A 20005-nucleotide genomic window follows, 5' to 3' on the forward strand; every position below is an offset into this window, starting at 1 on the left:
TCATTATTATTGCTGAGCTGTCAAGTGATTAGATTATAAATTCTTGTTTCACAATCTACCAGTGCCGAATCGAAAAAAAGGTCAAGGGTAGAAAGAAGAACATTGCCCCTGAAAAAATAACTGTAAATTCTCACTACCATGTAACGATGTAAGCCCTTCATTTATACCTATCTCAAATTTGGGCGAAATATCTCAAAAACTGCAAGGGATATCAAGAAAAAACTTGAAATTTTAACACCATATAGATCAGTAACGAAGCGTTTGTAGATCTATGTTTGTATGAACTTTTGGACATAACATAAGCCAAAGAATTAGCCCTTTCCGTATTTACATCATATTTAGGAACACCCTGTATATTCTGTGGTTTTGTTCCTCGTGCTGTCAACTGTCAAATTTCAGTAGTCAAAAGTTTAGTATTGAGAGCACCCCTATTTTGTGTACATTTTTATTAAAAATAAATTATTAAATAATTATGTTTAAAAATGCGTAGATTCATTGTATATAACGAAAACTACATCACAACGGACGCTGTTGATCATACCTAGTCACATAAACCTCCAATACTTATAATTATAGAATAAATAAATTCAAGGTAGATTATCCTAATTATACAAATTGAATGTTTCCAATACTGTACCATTTATGACAACAGACTGTAAGTACCAACCTGTGGCTCTAGATTCGTCTCGTTCAGAAGGTATGTTCCCTTTCTTCGTCGCAACGTTGACAATGTAATTTTTCAGATACGTTACCTGGAGATATGGCTTTGGACTCGTCTAAACACACTACACGTAAATGGGAGATATTCGCAGGCCGAAATCGATTTTATTGCAATGGTAGATTAATGACGGCCCCGCACTGTGGTGTATTTATACTTACTATTTGTCTCATTACGGGAACTAGCTTACTATTTTTTACATTCGAGTAAGTTATACTTGGTGGGGGAAACCACTCATGGAAATAGGTGTATCTTAACCTTACCTTTTAATTATTATGCTATATATCGAATCGAAAAAATTACCTCGATCATCACTTCTCGTCATCATCTTCACTTTAGTTCTTCTTTGCATGCAGAACATTTGACATATTTTTTGTTTTTTCGATCTAGCTACTGCTTAACAGCTAGAGCATATGAGGGGTAGCCCCATCTTGCTGAAAGTGCAACGTTGTCATTCACTTGACTGCAAAGATTGTGTGATTTAAAGGTCTATCACCTCTTGCGATACATTCCCCTGTTGAATTTCTCTCTTGAAATATTGGCCCTGCGAAAATTAAATGTTTGTTATCTCAGTCTTCAACAATTGTATGGGGTATTAATTTGCAAAAGTTAATTCTCACCTTCTCCCAATTCATGTATGGAAGAGAAAGGAGAAACTTATGTCCGCTATTCATTCACTTTTTCAGGATATTGATGGATATAATTGTCGATGTTTTCAAGAGATAACAAACAATAAAAACGGGAAATGTATAAAATTAATCTATTTTGTATTTAGCTTGGTTTTTTAAATTGATTTATAGTGAAAGCATCCAAATGCAAATTTGGGAATATTTTTCTAAAGAGAATTTTATGGCCTTTAGAATGATGTCTCGCAATTTGGTGGCGGGGAGTAAATACTAAAATTGTTTTATGCATGTACAGATTTGTAGTGAGTGGTTTCCCCCTTGAATTACACTCGAATGGAGTCATTATGTACATATGTCTCATTTCAGTTGCCGATATTTAGCTGAAAATGTCACGGTGGCGATACCGATAATCGGCGTCGTCCTATTCCTATTCACGATGAGCGCTCTATTACGGACGGCTCTCTCAGATCCGGGCATTATACCTAGGGCTACGCCCGAAGAGGCCGCGTACGTCGAGAAACAAATAGGTAATAGATAGAAATTAGTTATGCGCGATTATATCTAACATTACTGTAAGATTATTATTTAGAAGTGACTAATTCAGCCAACAGTCCGACATATAGACCGCCTCCACGTACGAAAGAAGTCCTAATTAAAGGTCAGACGGTCAAATTAAAATATTGCTTCACGTGTAAAATATTTCGACCTCCCAGAGCGTCGCATTGTAGTTTGTGTGATAATTGTGTGGACCGTTTCGATCATCACTGTCCGTGGGTATGTATTTTTAACTCTATAATTAACAATTTACACAGTTAGGTTTTGGATAATTATATGCTAATGAATCTACTGTTATTTATCTCTAAATGAACAGTAAGGTTTTGTTTAGGTGAGTCACTATTGTAAAGTTCCACTAGACACTTATCACAAAGATAATTATTAAGGTGTACAAAAGCCTATTTGTAGATAGTTCAAATACGGCTCAACCTTTTGTTGATGACCTCTGCCTGTGAACTGCATTTTTCGAAATTTTAAGAAAAATGAGGAGGTGCGATCACAAGAACGTCTCCCCTTCTCTTCCTTTCTAGACAATTAACTGAAACATGCCATATTTGTTAACAATTATAACATTTTAAAAAAAATGAGTTTGTTTTTTTGGAAATGCTACCTAGTGTTATAAATAAAATAATCATAAGATGCACTACAATTTTTCAAAATGAATACTTATGGAAATATTGGACATTTTAAAGCTCGTTTTAAAGAGTGTCTCTGATAAAGTACAATATGTCCGCTTAATTCTGTGGATTTTTGTATCTGGTTGAATATGTATATTAAGCAACAAAAGCAACGTTATTAACAATCTTATTTTTTACCCCTCCATAAAATGTTGGTCCGCTTAGGCTAGTTGAGTTCAGACATTGACTATGCCAGGTTCGGGCGATTTCGCCCCCTGTACTTTAAACATAAAGATATCATACCCAAACATGATTTGTGTAAATTTGAAAAATATAATTTAACGGGGATTGCAAAGAAATCTAGTCACATTAGCCTACTCTACTTAACCTACGACGCCTCATCCTCTGAACAGTGTAAATATCTGAGCCATATAAGTTTGTCCGATAAAACTCAAGTGTAGATATCTAATGATTCACACTTTGAAGGTTAAGAAGGTATTGTCGCAATTTAAAATTGAACTTCTTGATCTTATATGTCTGAAACGCTAATTATAAATAAATAATTTTATAAGTATTGCATCATTAAGTGAACTTACATTTCAAATTATATTGAACTGCTAGTTACAGCTAATTTGAAATTGCAAACAGCGATTTTTTTGTATTTTAATATTAATTTTTTAATGTAATTATTGTCTTTTTTTTTAAACGGGTTTAATTGGGATGAGTGGGATATATCCTCTGCTCTTTTGGAGGAATCGCCTATTTTCATTTTTTTTTTGGTGAAATGGGATCATTACGTGTTTTCGAATAAATAAAAAAAAAGATTTAAAATAAATTGTTTTTGAATTTAAAGAATTTAAAGTTCAAAGAAAGTTTGAAAAAATGTCCCATTTTTTGAAATGGGACCTGCCCCTTTTGTGTTATTTTTTTTGCAATGGAACTTGCCCTTTTTTTGTTATTTTTTATTAAATGAGACCTGCCTTTTAGGTAGATTGCGTCTACCTATTGTAATGGTACCAGTATACATATTTATAGGTTTTAAGATTTATGGGTTTATATACATCACTTCCAAACACTCTAACTTTCGTAATTAGGAACTGATTTCGACCAAAGTTTAAGGGTTGGTGTAACTTATAAATATCTCGGTCAAGTTCGTGAATCTGCCATTTCCGCTATATTGAAACAAAATGCCGGACACTTATAGAACATTTATGGTATTGAATTTTAACAGAATTAAAGAAAATTATCGTGTAAACCAAGCCAGGCAGACCGCCAGACGAAAAGTGTAAAAAACCATTGCAGCTCAACTGTAATATTAATTTAAATTAGAGTAGATTAGGAACAGTCACATGATACAATAAACACTTCTTCTAATATCACGCCTGTAATACTGTCGACATATTCTGTAAAAAAAGTTATATGTACAATATGACGGTATCTATCTATTGCATACTTGATGGATTTTTAATTTTAGATCTACTTATCCTTTTTCTATTTTAGGTGGGTAATTGCGTCGGACGACGGAATTATAGGTTTTTTTATATGTTCATAGTGTCATTGGCCTTTTTAGCAGTCTTCATTTTTGCGTGTGCCGTCGCACATATCATACTCAGTAGGTATAGTACCACAATGGGAATTATGTGACTATATTTTTTACATAAACAGTAACAAGAGAAGATCGTCAATTTCTGGACGCAGTAAAAGACTCGCCGGCTAGCGTAATCGTAGCTGTAATATGTTTCTTCAGTGTGTGGAGTATTTTAGGTCTAGCAGGTTTTCATACGTATCTCACAACTAGCAACCAAACCACAAACGAAGATGTGAGCTTTTCGTCGCCTATTATTCTTTTTTTTTTAATTTGTGAGTTGCAGATTAAAGGTTCCTTTACAAGTAAGCGCGGTCAGGAAAGCTTTAATCCGTATTCTCAGGGAAATGTGTGTTTAAATTGTTTTCATATACTCTGCGGACCTTTCACTCCGTCATTAATTGATAGGCAAGTATGGCTTATGTTTGCAGAGTTTTATTCGACTGAATTGCAGGAGAGGAGTTGTCACAGATGAATATAGATTAGAGTTAAGCAACGCGGTAATTACTACAGATCCAGCCTTATTAAAGTCGTATGGAACTAACTTACAGGTAAGTAGGTCTACACTTTAGGATGATATTGAGATAGTCAGTCAATATACATTATTATTCTGATTTATTGAGGCTTTTTTCAGCATTTTTTCAAATTTCCTACTGTAGGAATTTTTAAATTTTGTCTTGTCTTCTGCTGTAAGTGTTAATTGGTTAGAATTGGCCGAAGCTAGTGCAGGGATGTACACTTGTGGAAACTTCCTGAACAGTTTCATTTACTCAAAGCTTACTCTGGTATCAATTGCTTAGTCTTAGGTACCTAGTTCATAAGATTTGGCGTAGGAAGCGGCTTGCCACTGGTTCACTTCAATGTAGAAAACGAATTTGTAGATGTTCTAAAGACACACTTTGTACTTTGGGTTTCGTATAATAAATCTGGAATAGTTTTGCTTCCTAGACAATCTTTGTATACAGGGTGTGTCAATTTGAAGTTTTCAAATGCATGAAATTGGGGATAATATTGTACTTTTGTTCGCAGCAAAATGGTCAAGCTCAAATGAACGCCTCAACTGAAGTTCCAGTGCTATATCGACAGACCGTAGAAAATCTAGGTACGTACCGTCCACTTCAAAAGCCAGTATATCGTACACATTACATTGTACCGTCCACGAATTGTGCCACAAAAAAGATCACTCCAACGCAATCCCACTTACTTCCTTACGAATTACCGTCAGACGCCGGTAATAGTTTAATAAAAAGCAGCTCCTCTCTGCCGCGCTTAAAAAATTACGCCATCTACGACAGTTCCCGCGAGAACTTGTACAAAAACTCGGACTCTTCCTCGAGTAGTCCGTTGCGATTCGACCAGCCGACTACGGGACCGCGCACGCCTCCAGAAAAGCGTTACAGTGCGAATTTCGGCGTGCGAGCGCCGGAACGTAAAAACAGAAAACCGAGACCGAACAGTTACGTTTACGAAAATTTACACGCCGCACAAGACGACCTATGTTCGAATAATGAGTGTAACATGAGCAAGGTTAAGGTCGACAAAAATGTTAATTTTACTAATATTAAAGTCGACAATTTTCCAACTCCCGCTTTTAGTCCGCTTTATATTCAGGAAAATTGTGATTAATGTGGTACAAAACTGAGATCCAACAAAATTATGTTCTGGATCAGATGCCTTGTGGTACATTGTAGGGAATGAAGTGTGGCAATGGCAAAGTTCTATTTTTTCGCTAAAAACATGAATACTGAACCAATTGTTTATTTATTGAGGGATTTTTCTAAATAGTAGGCCTTCTAATAGAAGCAAATAAAGCTATCTCCAATAACCAGCAAAAACTGACGTTGAAATTCCCATCAGCAAATTATTATACATGCATAAAATGTGATCCAAATAGGAATTATGCACAAATAGAAGAGGATGTGAGAGTAAATTTCAAGAGAATAGTCCTCCTGCGAGAGTATCTAGACATTTTGGTGGTAAGAAAAGACAGTAAACCGGAATTCGTAAATAAGAAATAAATGTTTAGTTTAGTTTTTAAAAAACTGTGACGTACAACCAATTGGTGCAGTTTTAGAAGAGATTAGATGATCTCATTTGTATCTTAACAATTTATTGTATTTATTTTTCATTCATCATGACAGCAGTTCTAATAGAAGGCAAGTGTCAAAAAGTGTGTGCATGTAGGTATTTTGCAACCCTCCCTGTACTGTTGCTGTCTTTTTAATCATTTCCATTGAATTTAAAGCGATTGGAATAATCCATCCCACTTTATCGGAATTAAACGGATGGCAATATCTGACCCAGTTCATAAACTAATCTGATAAGTAACTTTTTCAAAAAATCTAATTTCGTGACCTTAATGATTTGATTAATGCTAACCATAAATGATAAAAATCGAATATTTTTCATGTATTATTACAGATATACACAAACAACAGAACCTAAACCTTGTGCATTTCATGAGTAACACATTTGGGTATATGAGTACAGTGGCTTTATACTAACAGTGTGGCCATACGGTGGTCAAATGGTCTATTGGCTGCGCCATGTCTTCTCCAGATTCTACTTAAATCGTTTTTATTTTTTTTTATTTGCGACATTTTCAACTAACTACATGCGAAATAAGTCATGAGTCACTAGTAGACAGGTGACACTTTCAGACCCAAAGGACCAATCTTCAAACTACAAGTATGCTTGCAAAACAATAATGCGCATAACAAATTCGGTAATAAAGAAGCATCTTATCTATGAAATTTTTAAACCTGAATAATTAAACAATGGAAATTTTACCTCTTCAGGATCGAATTTGTTTTTCTAATTAAATTGGTGCACACCTAGCGGTTTTGGTTAAAATTCAAATCCATGAAGTGCGAAATAGAACTAATGCGTTTGCTCATTTTCGCTATCCAAGAACTATTTTGCTAACCAAAATTTGATCTGCAAAATACATTGTGAATTTTAGATTCCGGTTTCTGTATTTCAGTGTAAGTGCAATGATAAATTTTACATCTGTGCTATTAGCAAACATGAATTTTCTACAATACAATATAGGATACAAACAGGAAATAACAACAAATGAAAGATTTAAAATGATTATAGATGAGTAAAACGATAACTGTCTGAAAACCTGGGCAGAGACATTAGCACAGAACATGTAATTCAAGCTTGTGTAATGCAGGCACCGAGGCAAATTTATTCAACAATGCATGCTACACTTCATTACTATTAGTTGTTTATTTATTTAAATTTTGTTTATTGCTGTCATGTTACACTTGTTAACTATGTCTACTGCTGCCATACAGATTAAGATTTTCTCTAGTGTTTGCGTGATTTTCTATTATAGTTTTTTAAGTTACTGTATTAATTTATATGCATTTAATTAGTTACGTAGTTGTATTGCGTGCGTACATATGTTTTATTTCTACTTACATTGCATTTCGTTGAGGGAGATTATTCGAGTGTTTTGTGGGTAAGTTTTTGGTTTCTGCATGCGATTACTATGGTTTTTGTATACGATTTCGCTTACCATTATTTACATTTTACGGCTCTATTTATTTCAGTGCCTGACATTCATTCTAGCTAACTTATTTCATGAGTACGTTTGGCTTACAAACATGCAAAAAAAACACGCACACAATTATTGCTTGAACGTACAGTTAAGGAATGCGCCAATCAAGCGTAAAGTACGATGAAGTTCTCTCACATTAGAATAGCCGAGCCAGGTTGTCGGAATAACCGTCGCACCTTTCCGTCAATCTACTAACCAATTTGTCTACCGTCCAACTGGTTTGCTAAGAAATTGTTCTGTTTGCAGATAGTAACGCGGGTAGCATTACGAAACTGGTAAGCAACGAAGTACCGCTCGCAGTCGTGAATAAAAACGAAACGCCCCACTACTCGTCTCAACCTAACCTCAATCACTCTCACGTGTACAGCAACATATCCTCATCGCAGACGTCGCTTACCAAGTCGCAAAGTTACGCTCAAAACCTAAACCCGGAAATCGACCGCGACTTAGAAACGCCTCGCGTTAAAACACAACCGCACGTCGAAGATCTCCACCTAGATCCCATCATCGTACGTGACTCTCACATATTGCCAAATGTTAATAATAAAAGTTCGGCTGATCTCAATTTGGACAATGATTTGACTTTACACGACAAAGAAAATAGTTTACTAAGTGCTAGCCGTTTGCGTTTACTGCAAGACACTACGATGATCGAAAGTGCATTAGACTTGGACTCTATCGACGAGACCAGTTTAGGGACTAATAATCAAGCTGGACTGATGAAAATTTCTGTGTAATAGTATATTAAGCTGTAAACTTTCTCACTGCAAATTTATTTTTTTTTATATATATTATACACATATTTATATATTAAAAGGTTTTATCAGTGAGTTAGCTTCCATGTCAAATTTGTTACAATAAAGAAAAAATAATCTCAAAAATATAATCTTATTTTTGTATAAAATTAAAGTTTGTTGTTAACGTATGTTCTATTGTGCAATATGAAAATGTTGTTTTTAAAAAAAAGTGTGTTACTCTACAGTGCTATTACCTCTTCTTTTATGTACAATGTTTGTATTACTCTTCAATTAAAAAAAAAGATTTTTGGATTATTTTACTACAATGTTTACAATAACTGCGAGACGCCTTGTATTGTATAAGCATTTATTTAAAAGATTGTTAGTGAGATTAGCTGCGTGAAAAGTAACATAAAAAAGATTGTGATTTAGCAATATACTTACTCATGAATTATTATGTAAGTTTCCCATGTGTATATAGAGCATTTATAAAAATATAAATTGTTAAATATTTCACCCTGTTGTGTAATTACTTTCACATATTTAGGTCTAGAATCCACAATTTGACAAAATGGAATATCAATTTTGAAGCCATTTTTCCTACACCTATGACGATGCTATAAAGTGACTTGAAGCATTGAATGCAGTGTGGGAAGTTACAGACAGAGAGGTAACGACAGATTTTGTGTGATGATTAATAAACGCCTCTCACTTCAATTTTTTCTTTACATAGGTTAGAAGTAGAGCATAAACGTATTGTTGAGCAGTGAAATCTATTTTTTTGTAAAACAATGTGCTAGCACCCTATTATTTTCTCTCCAATATTAATTATGAATAAACTTTTATTTATTTGTGTTGTCAACAATTCGAAAAAATCCCTTAAAAATAGATTGGGACGACTCAACAGACCTATGATGTACATTTATACTCTGTATCTAACCTATGTAGAGGGAAAATTCCTGTGACAGACGTTTACTAATCATCGCACAAAATCTGTTGTTATTTGGTTATATTCCATTTATCACAGGGGAATTGAGTTAGCAAGAGAAGTAAGAGAGTAAATCAAATCCAAACGGTAATTTTGCTATTCTTCTTACAATGCAGTTCCTATCAAGATTATGTTGTGTCCTATCATTGTTTATAAAGTATTTAAACAATGGTCCTATCTTTTAGTGCATGGTATTACTTTTGTTTTTTCCTTGTTGATTTCCATGCTGTAGTCTATTCACTCTACAGGGTGTTTTTTTGGGAGCTTTAGTTAAACGTTTCTGGGAAAGTAAAATAGGTAGGTTTTTGAAAATTTGTACTTAGGAGTTACGCTGAAGGCCGAATCGATGTAAAATATTTTCAAAATGGCCGCACTTCCGGAAACACCGGAAGTAGATAGTAACTTCGTTATTTTAAATGGCAACCCCTATTTTTTTATTGCATTTTTGGATTCTACGTGAAATTTCACTTCTTTTGATACCCATATGTCGATATCTACCATTTATGGTTTTTAAGTTATTTTGACTTTAAAAAAAAATGGCGGATGCAGATGGTACCTTGATAATTGATTACTTGAAAACGGTTGTATTCAATGACAATACATGTTCCTATAGCTATCTTTAACAGTTTCTGACGTATTCCCATTTTATTGAATTGACACTATTTTTTTCGGATTTTCTTTTTAGTAGTCGGCCATGAGTTTATAAAAATCGAATTTTAAACAAATCTAGTGACATCAATCCGTCACCTACTGTTATAGGTTAACATAAGTTTTTCAAAAATCGAAAAATGACCTATTTTGGAATTTAATTGTTATTTATGGTGAAATAGACAGAATCGCGCCACGTGCTTGCCGTACATTCATTCGAACACTGGAACGAAATTGTATGAATTTTGGAAATGCACTACAAACCGTTGAATCACAAGTGATACAAAGCTCTACAAGAGAATATTTAAGAAAATGAATTGAATTGCAAGTGCAAGATTAACAAAATAAATTCAATGCAAAATATAAAAAACTTCGTTGAAACATTTTTGGTATGGAATTGTTGCTAGAACCGATATCGCATTACGTCTCTTAATTTCCAGACTTATACGTTGTTTAAGAAATTCAGTTGAACGACTCTGTTTAGATTTTTCAAAAATTTTCCGTCCTATATCCTTAATAAATGAGTTATTTATTAATTAATTATTTAGACTAGAACTAGAATCAATGGTATTAAAGAATCCATTCCTTGATTTGTTTAAAATTCGACTGTTATAAAATCATGGCCAACTACTAAAAAGAAAATGCGAAAAAAATGGCATCAATTCCGAGATCAATTCAATGAAATGGGAATAAATCAGAAACTGTTAAAGATAGGTATAGGAACATGTAATATCAAAATATGCCAATTTCGATTCTCTATCTCATGCAATATTAAGAACATGGTCATTCCATTTAAAAAACTGAGTTTATAGACTTTGAAGTTTCTTAAATTTGGATCTCCATAGGTGCGGTTGTACGCAACTTAACTTTTTTTTAAGTGCACTAAAAGAAAGCCCTATTCATTCTCTATGCACTGATAAAAATAGGTTGCCATGACTACAACCGTTTTCAAGTAATCAATTATCAAGGTACTATCTGCATCCGCCATTTTTTTTCTTAAAGTCAAAATAACTTAAAAACCATAAATGGTAGATATTGACATATGGGTATCAAAAGAAGTGAAATTTCACGTAGAATCCAAAAAAGCAATAAAAAATAGGGGTTGCCATTTAAAATAACGAAGTTACTATCTACTTCTGGTGTTTCCGGAAGTGCGGCCATTTTGAAAATATTTTACATCGATTCGGCCTTCAGAGTAACTCCTAAGTACAAATTTTCAAAAACCTACGTATTTTACTTTCCTAGAAACGATTAACTAAAGCTCCCAAAAAAACACCCTGTATACTGTTTAATCCAGTTTCTAGATCCCTCTCCCTTTCTGTTAGAATTACTATGTTATCCCACAGAAATTATATTGGTTCAGTGTATCATCCGCATATGTATTGTTTCACCCTGCATTTTAACCCCTAAGTTATAATCCTGATTACCTCCTATGTAAAGGTTGAATATTGCGACGGCAAAGCGCAGCCCTGTCTAACGCCCCTCGACCTCCACCTCCACACCTCAGTTAATCATCTCTCTGTTCCTTATATGGGTTGTAAATTACCCTCTTATTTTGATATAGGTACTATCTCTGCCTCTTTCATTATCATAAATAAATTGTTCCAATTGACCCTATCGAATGCCTCCTAACGATTCCTCTAACATTCTTCTAAGCATTAATATAGCTTCGCACGTGCCAATATTTTTGCTAAATCCAAATTGGTCAATCCGCTAACCTCCCTTCTATCTTTTCCTCTATTCTCTTATAGATTATTTGGATAGAATTATCGACGCACGTGCGTCAGTAAGCTAATTGCTCTGAAATGTTCGCATTTCAGAGCCTACTTTCTTCGGGCACCACTATTATCAGCCTACCTTTTTGAAAGTCATCTGGCATCTGCCCTTTTGTTCCAAAATCTTTTATTAATCCTGCCGATGCTGCATCTGCTCCTGTTGCTTTCCCTACTTTAAGGTCCTTTAAAAAAAAGAAATAAATCAAATGAGCCCAATGAAAAGGAACATTGCCATTTAAAATTTTTGTACTCATTTGTTTTTTGAAATAAAAACAACCGAATGCTGCCTTTTGGGAACGAGATAGCCATTGCATTTTGTTTGTATTCCTTTTTATAAATCAAACCAATATTTTATATCCAGGAACGTGTGAAGAAAAACGGAAATTGATCGCCTTTGTTTTTATTACTATATTTCAGTGAACTAAAGTCATATGCGTATTTATTAGATTTCAATCAATCCAGAGCATTAGATTTTAAATTTCAGGTTTTTAGGGGAGATAAAGGGTCCAAATCCGCAAGGTAAGAGGTTTGAAAACATTTTTATTACCGAGCTAGCCATGGGTAAATAAAAATTGTCATTAACATTTTTTTGCCAGTGACATAGAGGTACAATTTTGTTTTATGCAAGTTCTTCGACCCTTTTCAATCTACCAAGCCTGTTACACTACCCACATTGTATAAGTGAGTTGAAAGTCCCAACCACTGTATTGACATTTTTACTCGTTCTCTATACTTAACCTAACTTGACTTAATGAATAAATTTTAACCTGTATAGTGCTGGCGGTATTATAATTCGGGCATAGTCAAAGGTTCCAAAATTTACGATCTATTGGGAAATGTATGGCAATTTTGGGTTTGAAGTACTCACTAGTTTGGTTAATGTGTCTCAAACAGCGCTAATCACTGTTCTAGCACAAAACACTTGCAATCCAAAATCTAATTAATTATGATTTATTGATTCTCATTGTGAATATAGAAATAAACTAAAATTTCTCTATTGTAGTAGCGAAACAAATAACTATTCTTTCTGTCCTAAGGAATGTGGAAGTTTTTAACATTAACTAGACAGTTTACAACAAAAAATTATAATGATCATTTTTCGGATAAAAATTATTCCCTCGCTGATAAACATAAGCGCCAAATACAATTTTGTAAGCCCATTATAAAATACACTCTATTGAAAAATGTGGTTAGGTAAATATAAAATAATTAAAATACTATATCGGAGGATTGTTAAAATAATCGACATATTCTCCTGGTGGAGTTGCCGGTCTCGGTACGTGTCCTGGTAGTTTAAACGAGACCGTTTCAGTTTTCGACGTGGATACTTTTCCTAGTTGCTGCGGTCCGGGTACCTTTCTTTGCCCATTTTCTCTTTGGATCACTTCTAGCAAGCTATAACTCGGAAGCCAAGACTTATCTTTGTACGCAGTCGCGACCACATTGCGATTCGGTTCAGGATCATAAGCGGCGCTATCGCAGCCGAAATGTTCGCAATACTCGTGCACAAAGTGGCGCTTCTCACGATTCATCGTTTCGAATGAGTGCGCCCTACTCTTCTGTTTGCTCTGCTTGGCCAGTTGTACCAGTTCGGTGAGTTTCTCGTGCACATACTGGCAAAATTTCGTGTCCTTCTTCGCCCAGCCCCGCATGTAATCCGAGTAACGAGGCATTAGTTTGGCACTTAGGTCTGGGTTGCGTATTTGCAAACCGATTGCCAATCGACGATTTCGTTCCACCAAACGACAGTCCTCGTTGCAATCCAACCTGCAAATTGCTAATTAGATTCCTAACAGCATTACACTTTCAATGTTTTATAGTTGAACAGATTCAATATAACAGTGTACCCTTGCATTGTGCAGTCGTCATGAAAACAAAATGTTAGTAGGATTGGCAACACTGTTATCCTACACCAGTGTACTGTCATCTCAACTGGATTAAGATTGCTCAACTATAAAGTATTGCCACTATGGCCATAACTTACAATTTGAAAGAAGTTCTTTTTTGGCTGTTGGCCAGATCGGTGACATCAACTGTGTTGCCCATTTGAATTTGTTCAATTTTTGATGCCAGTTGAGACATTGCCATGTTCTGGTATTCTGCCGAAAGGTCCATGCAGATACGGGTGCTTTTACGTAAACCACACGGGCAGGTAACTTGCACCTGTTGCTTACAGGGAGCTTCCGGACAAGGTGGTTGATGACAAGGTGCGTTGCAGGGATGACCACATAAATTGCGCGGTTCAGCACAAGCCTGATTACATTCCTGAGGGCAAGCGCGCTTGTGACACGTTTGTATGCACTTGTGCTTTCCGCAACGCATATCCTTCCCACAAGGTAATCCGCACGAGAAGTCTTTTTGGTGACATGGAATTGTTGATCTCTGTTCGTGCTTGCCGTAACACCAACGTGTCGTTAATACAACACACGGGGGGCAAGGTCCCGGGTGGCAAGTGTGATGAGCCTCGTGCTCGCAAGATCTGGGACGTGAACACACTTGGTGACACGGTGGAGGTCGTGTTCCGCACGCCACTGGAGGAAATAGTACACTAGCGCCACACTCGCAATACAACTCGTCAAAACTTGTACGCCAGCAAGGTGGACAGCGTCCAATATGACATGGCTCCGCACAGTTGTGTTGGCCACAAGACAACAGACGATTACATGGTAGCGGACAAATGTGCTCAAATTCAATGCAGCATTGTTGGTTACATCTGTGTTTTCCGCACTGTCGTCTCTGGAAATTAAAATTAATGCAGTCAAAATTGTAAGGGTTAAATGTCCGTTGCTAAAAGAATAACTGTTACACAGCTAATGTAAACACGAGAGTTGTTTTGGATTTAGATGGTTCCGTAAAAATGCTATAGGGGGCTTGAGCACAAATTCACTTTCCCTTGAAGCTCTCATAATTTCAAGCAAAAATCATTCTACACAAACATAGAAGAATCTCTTCCATGATCTAATTAACAGTTCTCTAGTATGTACTGTACTCAAGTTCGAGTTAAGTGTTATTGTTAGTTGGCCACTATTTCCATTTTTTATTACAGCAATCCTGAGTTTAAGCCCAAGTTACGACACTGGAGAGTGTTATGTTCATTGCTTTTGTGAGTGACTTTATTTAACTGAGGTGTTTTGTGGGTAGCTTAGTAACCGTTTGATGTTACACACAGCATTTGAATTTTGGCGCCCAACGTGGGGCATTTGGAAATCGCCAAATTAGTTAAAATTTTGATTTAAAAAGTTATATAAGAAGAAACAAAAAAGAAAGAAGAACATCCATCGCTTTCCTGCGTTTGCTATCCCCTAGACACTGCTAATTAATTTGTGTTTTGTTGCTCTCAGGGAGTTTGTCGCAATTTTGTTTTAGTTTTTCTGCCAAACTGCTGCTACTGCCGACCTTGACCGGAGACTGTACCCTTGGTGGCGTTCGAGTGCGTCTGTCCGTTCGTTCCACCGACAGAACACCCAGGTTACCGCCGCCTGCCGCTACTTTCGCCCGCTCACATGATTTACTTACTGTAATTTGTAAATTTATTTATTTTTCTTTTAAATTAAATTGTAATTATTATCCCACTAATGTTGATTTTAATTTTTCATGCCATTTGTGCGCGGATTTACTACCGAAGTTCGTCGCAGTAATTTGTAATTTGTTTATTTAATTATTAGAAATTACGTGTTATAAGATAAGGAACATCTCAAAATGATTTGCGTTATATCGAATAAGTTTATCTCATGTTTGTCTCCTTTCGTAGATAAGAGTTGCGCTAATCACTAAAAGATAATTAATTTTGTATACAGATGTGGTGTAGGTGTTACGCCCTTAGATAAGAATTGTGAAGAATTGCGTTTTGCCGTTCGCCTGCGGCTTTTGACCTTTTCGCACCCGTCGTGTTTATGCCGGTTTCCGGTTAGAAAAGAAAAAAGTTAGTTGGTGGATTTTAATGCAAGAAAATAGATTTTCAAAGTGACATTGGTTTGTTCTGTTGTTTGTAATTTTGCGTTTTGTTTATTGGAAATCACAGTTTATGATTTGGATTATTGACATTACAAAGTAATTAACATTTTATTTAACCTATTTCGATCGACCTCCTGCGAGCGTGGTAATTGTCTCTGGCACTGTTGCCACTCTTTATCTCAACAATTATTGAAAAAATTTGAATTGTGTTTAAATGAACAGTTTTGCACCAGATTGAGTTACGATCCTGGCTTTAAAGCTTTGACAAGAAAACTTTACGAATGTAATCACAGAATTTGATGCAATAACTTGATCAATTTCTTGTCGGATTAGCGTAAGTTCTATTTTTATGCCAATTTTTATGTCAATTCAGTAGTACCAACTACCAGCTACCAACATAAATAATAAAATCAAGATGTTTTCATCATTTTTATGAACTATAATATCGCGATCTTTCTTTTTCTATTCCGTAATCTTCTATTCAAGACAGAGGGAAACATTTTTACACTTTTAAATTTGTTTTCTACACAATTAAAAAAAAAGACAACCTAACCTTAAAATAATTAAAGGTTGGTGAAATTGTACAATGACTTTAAAAACAATAAGAAATTGATCAAGTTAACAGCAGTGTTCAATAAATTGACAAATAACTTCATGAAGTAATTGATGAAGAAATTGTTGATGTAGCTTTAAACGTTTCATTTTCATTGTTTTTATTAGTGTAATTGAGCTATCTGGCCAGGTGTTTGTAAGTGGGGTATAGACTCGATCTCAGGCAACCATAAAAAACTGGAGGATATAATAAACGCAAATTGGCGTCAAAGTCTAGTGAAACCATTAAACTTCCTTTACCTAAATAAATTAATATTTAACTTAAAAAATATACCATCAACCTTAACGTCCCTAGTGGAGCACCCAACCTTACCTTTTGACATTTCTTTGAGCATCGAGCATCATCAGCCTTAGAGGTTAGATCCACACACAGAATTTTCTTATCCATCTGACCACAACGGCAACGCACGATCGTGCTTTTAGGGCAAGGCGCGCATGGTCCTTGGTGGCATACCGCCTCGCACCTGTGAGGTTCACTGGGTTGTCCGCAGGTTAACGGTTTTGAGCATATCTACACAGGCGCACGATACAATTCAAAGTATCCACAAGGATATACTGACCTTATCACAGCAAGGAATTGGATCAAGGCACGATTTCCTTTTCTTCACCAAATTTGTTTGTCCACACGGACAGGTGGTTATCAGACTTGGAGATTTGGGGCAGACATCACACGATCCGTTGTGACATTTGCGTTCGCACTTGTGATTCCCGCACGTCAGTAATTTTTCGCAGGTTTCCCCACACTCGTATTGCAGTTCTCCGCCGGCCTCGTTAGTGCAGTTAACCTTTCGGCCTTCTTTACCGCAATAGCATTCCTGACGTAAGACGTTGCCGCACGTGTTACAATCGCCCTCGTGACATTTGCTAACGCATCGATGAATACCACACTCCAGAAACTTGTTGCACATATTCTCGCACTTGACAGGAACGTTGCTACCACATTTGACAATAAGCTGGGTAGCTGAGCAGGCGCACGTCTTCGGCACCATCACCGAACAATCAGGACAAGGACCGGGATGACAGATCAAAGTACAGGTGTGCGAGCAGGCGCGCCCTTTACGCCCGCAGATCGAACCACAACTGTGAGGAATGCCACTAGGATCCAAGGAGGGGTGAACTTGCTTCTCGCAATAACATCTATATTCGAAAGGCTCTTCCTGATAAACCTTTTGACACGCCGGACACCTCCAACCAGACTCCATCTTGGATGATTGAGCCCACTTTATTGTGCAGTTTAAATGTAAAATGTGGTAGCACTGTCCGCAGGACCAAATTTGATCGTTATGACGCAGTTTCTCACAACAGACCAAGCATTCCAAAAGACGACAGAGTATTAAATGTTCCAGGCGTTCTCTTTGCGATGCAGCATCCACTGTAAATAATGTAATAATCTTAGGATTGCATTAAACAAATAGACACATAGAATTATTTTTTAAGTTATAAAATCTCATGTTACAATTTCTCTTATTTTCAGCCTTACTACGTTTGTATTTGGATAAATAAGCCAAGGTGGCAGGTAAGTAAAGTCTTTACAGTTATCGTACGAATCACATACTATCACCTGCATAACATTCGACTTGTGGAGGAGAATAAATAAATAAAAAAAATAAAAATAAAGGGAAAAAAATGGACTCCTGTTAACGACCTACGTTTGCTAAAGGTTTTAGCTTGTGAATGAAGTTAAATTTGGTAACAAATTATTATCAGTGTGTGATAAAAATGAAAGATATATTTTATATGGCAGTTTTTTAAGATCTTATTTCCTCAATAACGGCGAAAGTGCAGGAATTAGCTAAATAATTTTTGTTTCATGCAAATATCGTAACATTATATATTTGAACCAAAAATTTTGACCCAGAGGGCAGTTATTGTGGAAACAAATTTGCAATGTTTCAATGTAAATGCCACCTTAAGGCCAGACTTTGGTGCCTGGTTAGTGGTTCTTATTGCTATGAAACTTGGGGATATCCTTTAAATATATAAAACACAACACATCCCTCCACCTCAATTTCAACACACCGAGCAAAACACTTAAAAAAATATACGTTGCCCAAATCAAAAAATTTTAAAAAATCATAAATTTAGAACTTACATTTTTTCTTCAAGTGGTCCTGCTGTTTCCCTTTCTTCTCATAATTTTCATTCGGTTTCTTTTTAAAAGTATCCACTTTATTGCTATGCCTTTTTTCATACTTCTCTGGTACTTCTCGTGCAGGTTTCTTATAATAGTCATCTCTTCTATTATCGTAGTAATCGCGGCGATACGAATTCCTGTTGTTGTTGCCATTATTATTCCTGTAATACCCACCCGACTTGCCGTTTCGTGAATTGTAACCGTAATCCGTACACTGACGAGGCTCTTCGAAGGTACGACTTCGATTATTGTATTCATTGCTACGTCTCGAGTTTTCGTAATTGTGTGGCGAGTTTTCGTTATTATGTTGGAAGTTTTGGTGATTCTGCTTCGATCCATCGAAACGCCTGTCCCTATTCCAGAAGGTGCGCTTTTTTACAGCTCCTTGTTTCTTATCGCCGTAACTGTCACCATTACTGTGAGCACGACTCGGTGTAAATTCTTTAGCGTAAGGTGTTAGGTTTGAACGAAGTGCTACAGATGAATGTGGTTGATTTCCGTCCAGAGACACATTGTTAACCAGTCCGCTATGACTTGCCATTGTCGGCTCTTGAAACCTACTCATATTGGTAGCAGTTGGTCGGTTGTAATATTCAGTCGATTGTAGAAAACTTGGATTATATTGTGCAACATTGTAAATTCCGTTTTGGTGTCCGTAGGGATTATAACCTGCATTGTTATAATCATTGTGCCGATAGCTGCGTCGACCTTCGCTAAAAGGTCGTCTGGAATTTGGGTCCCAATCGGACATATAAATGAGAGGATTACTGCAAATTAGCAAACAAAATTGATTAATGATGCAATATGATTAAAAATTCTTTGTGTACTTTATTTAATATACGAAAATCTACTTACAAAGTTAGTTAAGCTGCTTCATACAACAGCTTTGGTACGATTGTACAAAATAGATAATCCCAAAGATCTCTAAAATTACCAAAAAGATGATTAGGATTATTCGACTTCGATAGAAGTAAGATCGTCTTCTGACACGTAGGGTAAAAAACATTTTAGGTTAGAAACAGTTGGCATCCCTAAACGTCAAGCTTTCAGTATACAGGGTGTACACCTCGTACGTGTACACATACGTCATATAATCGGTCCCTTGAGGAGCCAACATTTCTGAGATGTTTGGAAGTTCATTAACATCCCTGGGAGGCCCCCGAGATTACCGGAAAGCTTATACGGTTCGTGGAAATTCGAAGGCTACAGCGACTGGTCCGACTGTGCTTTTCTTGTATCCTTATTCACGTAATTGTCCTATGAGAAGGAAATTTAGACCGTACTTGTTCATTATCAAATAAAGATTATTGGAATTTCTTATAATTTCCCTAAAATATTGTCCTAAAGGTTAGATTTCGTTGCAGCGTGGTCCGGCGGGCTGTGAACGCTGAAAACGGCAAAGAAATCCCACCTTTTCTTAGGTTTCAAAACGAAATGCAAAAAAAAATTGAAACTGCGCAAGCGCAATCTAACTTTCTTCTTAACGAG

General features: G+C 36.0%; 2 protein-coding genes across 5 annotated transcripts; one reads left to right on the forward strand and one right to left on the reverse strand.

Annotated features, from left to right (window-relative positions):
- The first annotated feature begins 32 nt into the window (after positions 1-32).
- On the forward strand, positions 33-8922 carry LOC116158858 (palmitoyltransferase app). Of its 4 annotated transcripts, none has more exons than XR_004142844.1 (10): positions 33-697; positions 744-924; positions 1711-1871; positions 1922-2118; positions 4017-4128; positions 4182-4336; positions 4388-4509; positions 4556-4652; positions 5131-7570; positions 7916-8052. XR_004142844.1 is itself a non-coding variant. In XM_031471709.1 (10 exons), exons 1-10 carry the CDS (start codon positions 643-645, stop codon positions 8404-8406), a joined length of 1644 nt encoding a protein of 547 aa, XP_031327569.1. In that variant the 5' UTR covers positions 385-642; the 3' UTR covers positions 8407-8922. The 4 variants fall into 4 exon arrangements, 2 of the variants coding, with proteins under 2 accessions (XP_031327569.1, XP_031327570.1); XR_004142845.1 differs by having other exon boundaries at positions 1934-2118; XM_031471709.1 differs by having other exon boundaries at positions 385-697; positions 5131-5203; positions 7916-8922.
- A 3830-nt stretch (positions 8923-12752) lies between these two features.
- Positions 12753-19531, reverse strand: LOC116181341 (protein shuttle craft). Its single transcript, XM_031501672.1, has 6 exons — positions 19373-19531; positions 18476-19284; positions 16944-17755; positions 16697-16894; positions 13802-14553; positions 12753-13584 (listed from the first exon to the last, which is right to left on the reverse strand). Exons 2-6 carry the CDS (start codon positions 19266-19268, stop codon positions 13035-13037), a joined length of 3105 nt encoding a protein of 1034 aa, XP_031357532.1. The 5' UTR covers positions 19269-19284; positions 19373-19531; the 3' UTR covers positions 12753-13034.
- Positions 19532-20005: the final 474 nt, after the last annotated feature.

The sequence above is a fragment of the Photinus pyralis genome, unplaced genomic scaffold (assembly GCF_008802855.1).
Source record: "Photinus pyralis isolate 1611_PpyrPB1 unplaced genomic scaffold, Ppyr1.3 Ppyr1.4_LG1, whole genome shotgun sequence".
In the NCBI taxonomy this organism is placed as follows: Eukaryota; Metazoa; Arthropoda; class Insecta; order Coleoptera; family Lampyridae; genus Photinus; species Photinus pyralis.

Coding starts and splice junctions, on each gene's coding strand:
- LOC116158858 (XM_031471709.1), top strand. CDS start 643: ATGACAACAGACTGTAAGTACCAACCTGTGGCTCTAGATTCGTCTCGT. Junction 925..1,710: donor TTACTATTTTTTACATTCGA/GTAAGTTATACT, acceptor GTCTCATTTCAG/TTGCCGATATTTAGCTGAAA. Junction 4,653..5,130: donor CGTATGGAACTAACTTACAG/GTAAGTAGGTCT, acceptor TTTTGTTCGCAG/CAAAATGGTCAAGCTCAAAT.
- LOC116181341 (XM_031501672.1), bottom strand. CDS start 19,268: ATGTCCGATTGGGACCCAAATTCCAGACGACCTTTTAGCGAAGGTCGA. Junction 17,756..18,475: donor GGACCACTTGAAGAAAAAAT/GTAAGTTCTAAA, acceptor CATTATTTACAG/TGGATGCTGCATCGCAAAGA. Junction 14,554..16,696: donor GCTCAAAGAAATGTCAAAAG/GTAAGGTTGGGT, acceptor TTTAATTTCCAG/AGACGACAGTGCGGAAAACA.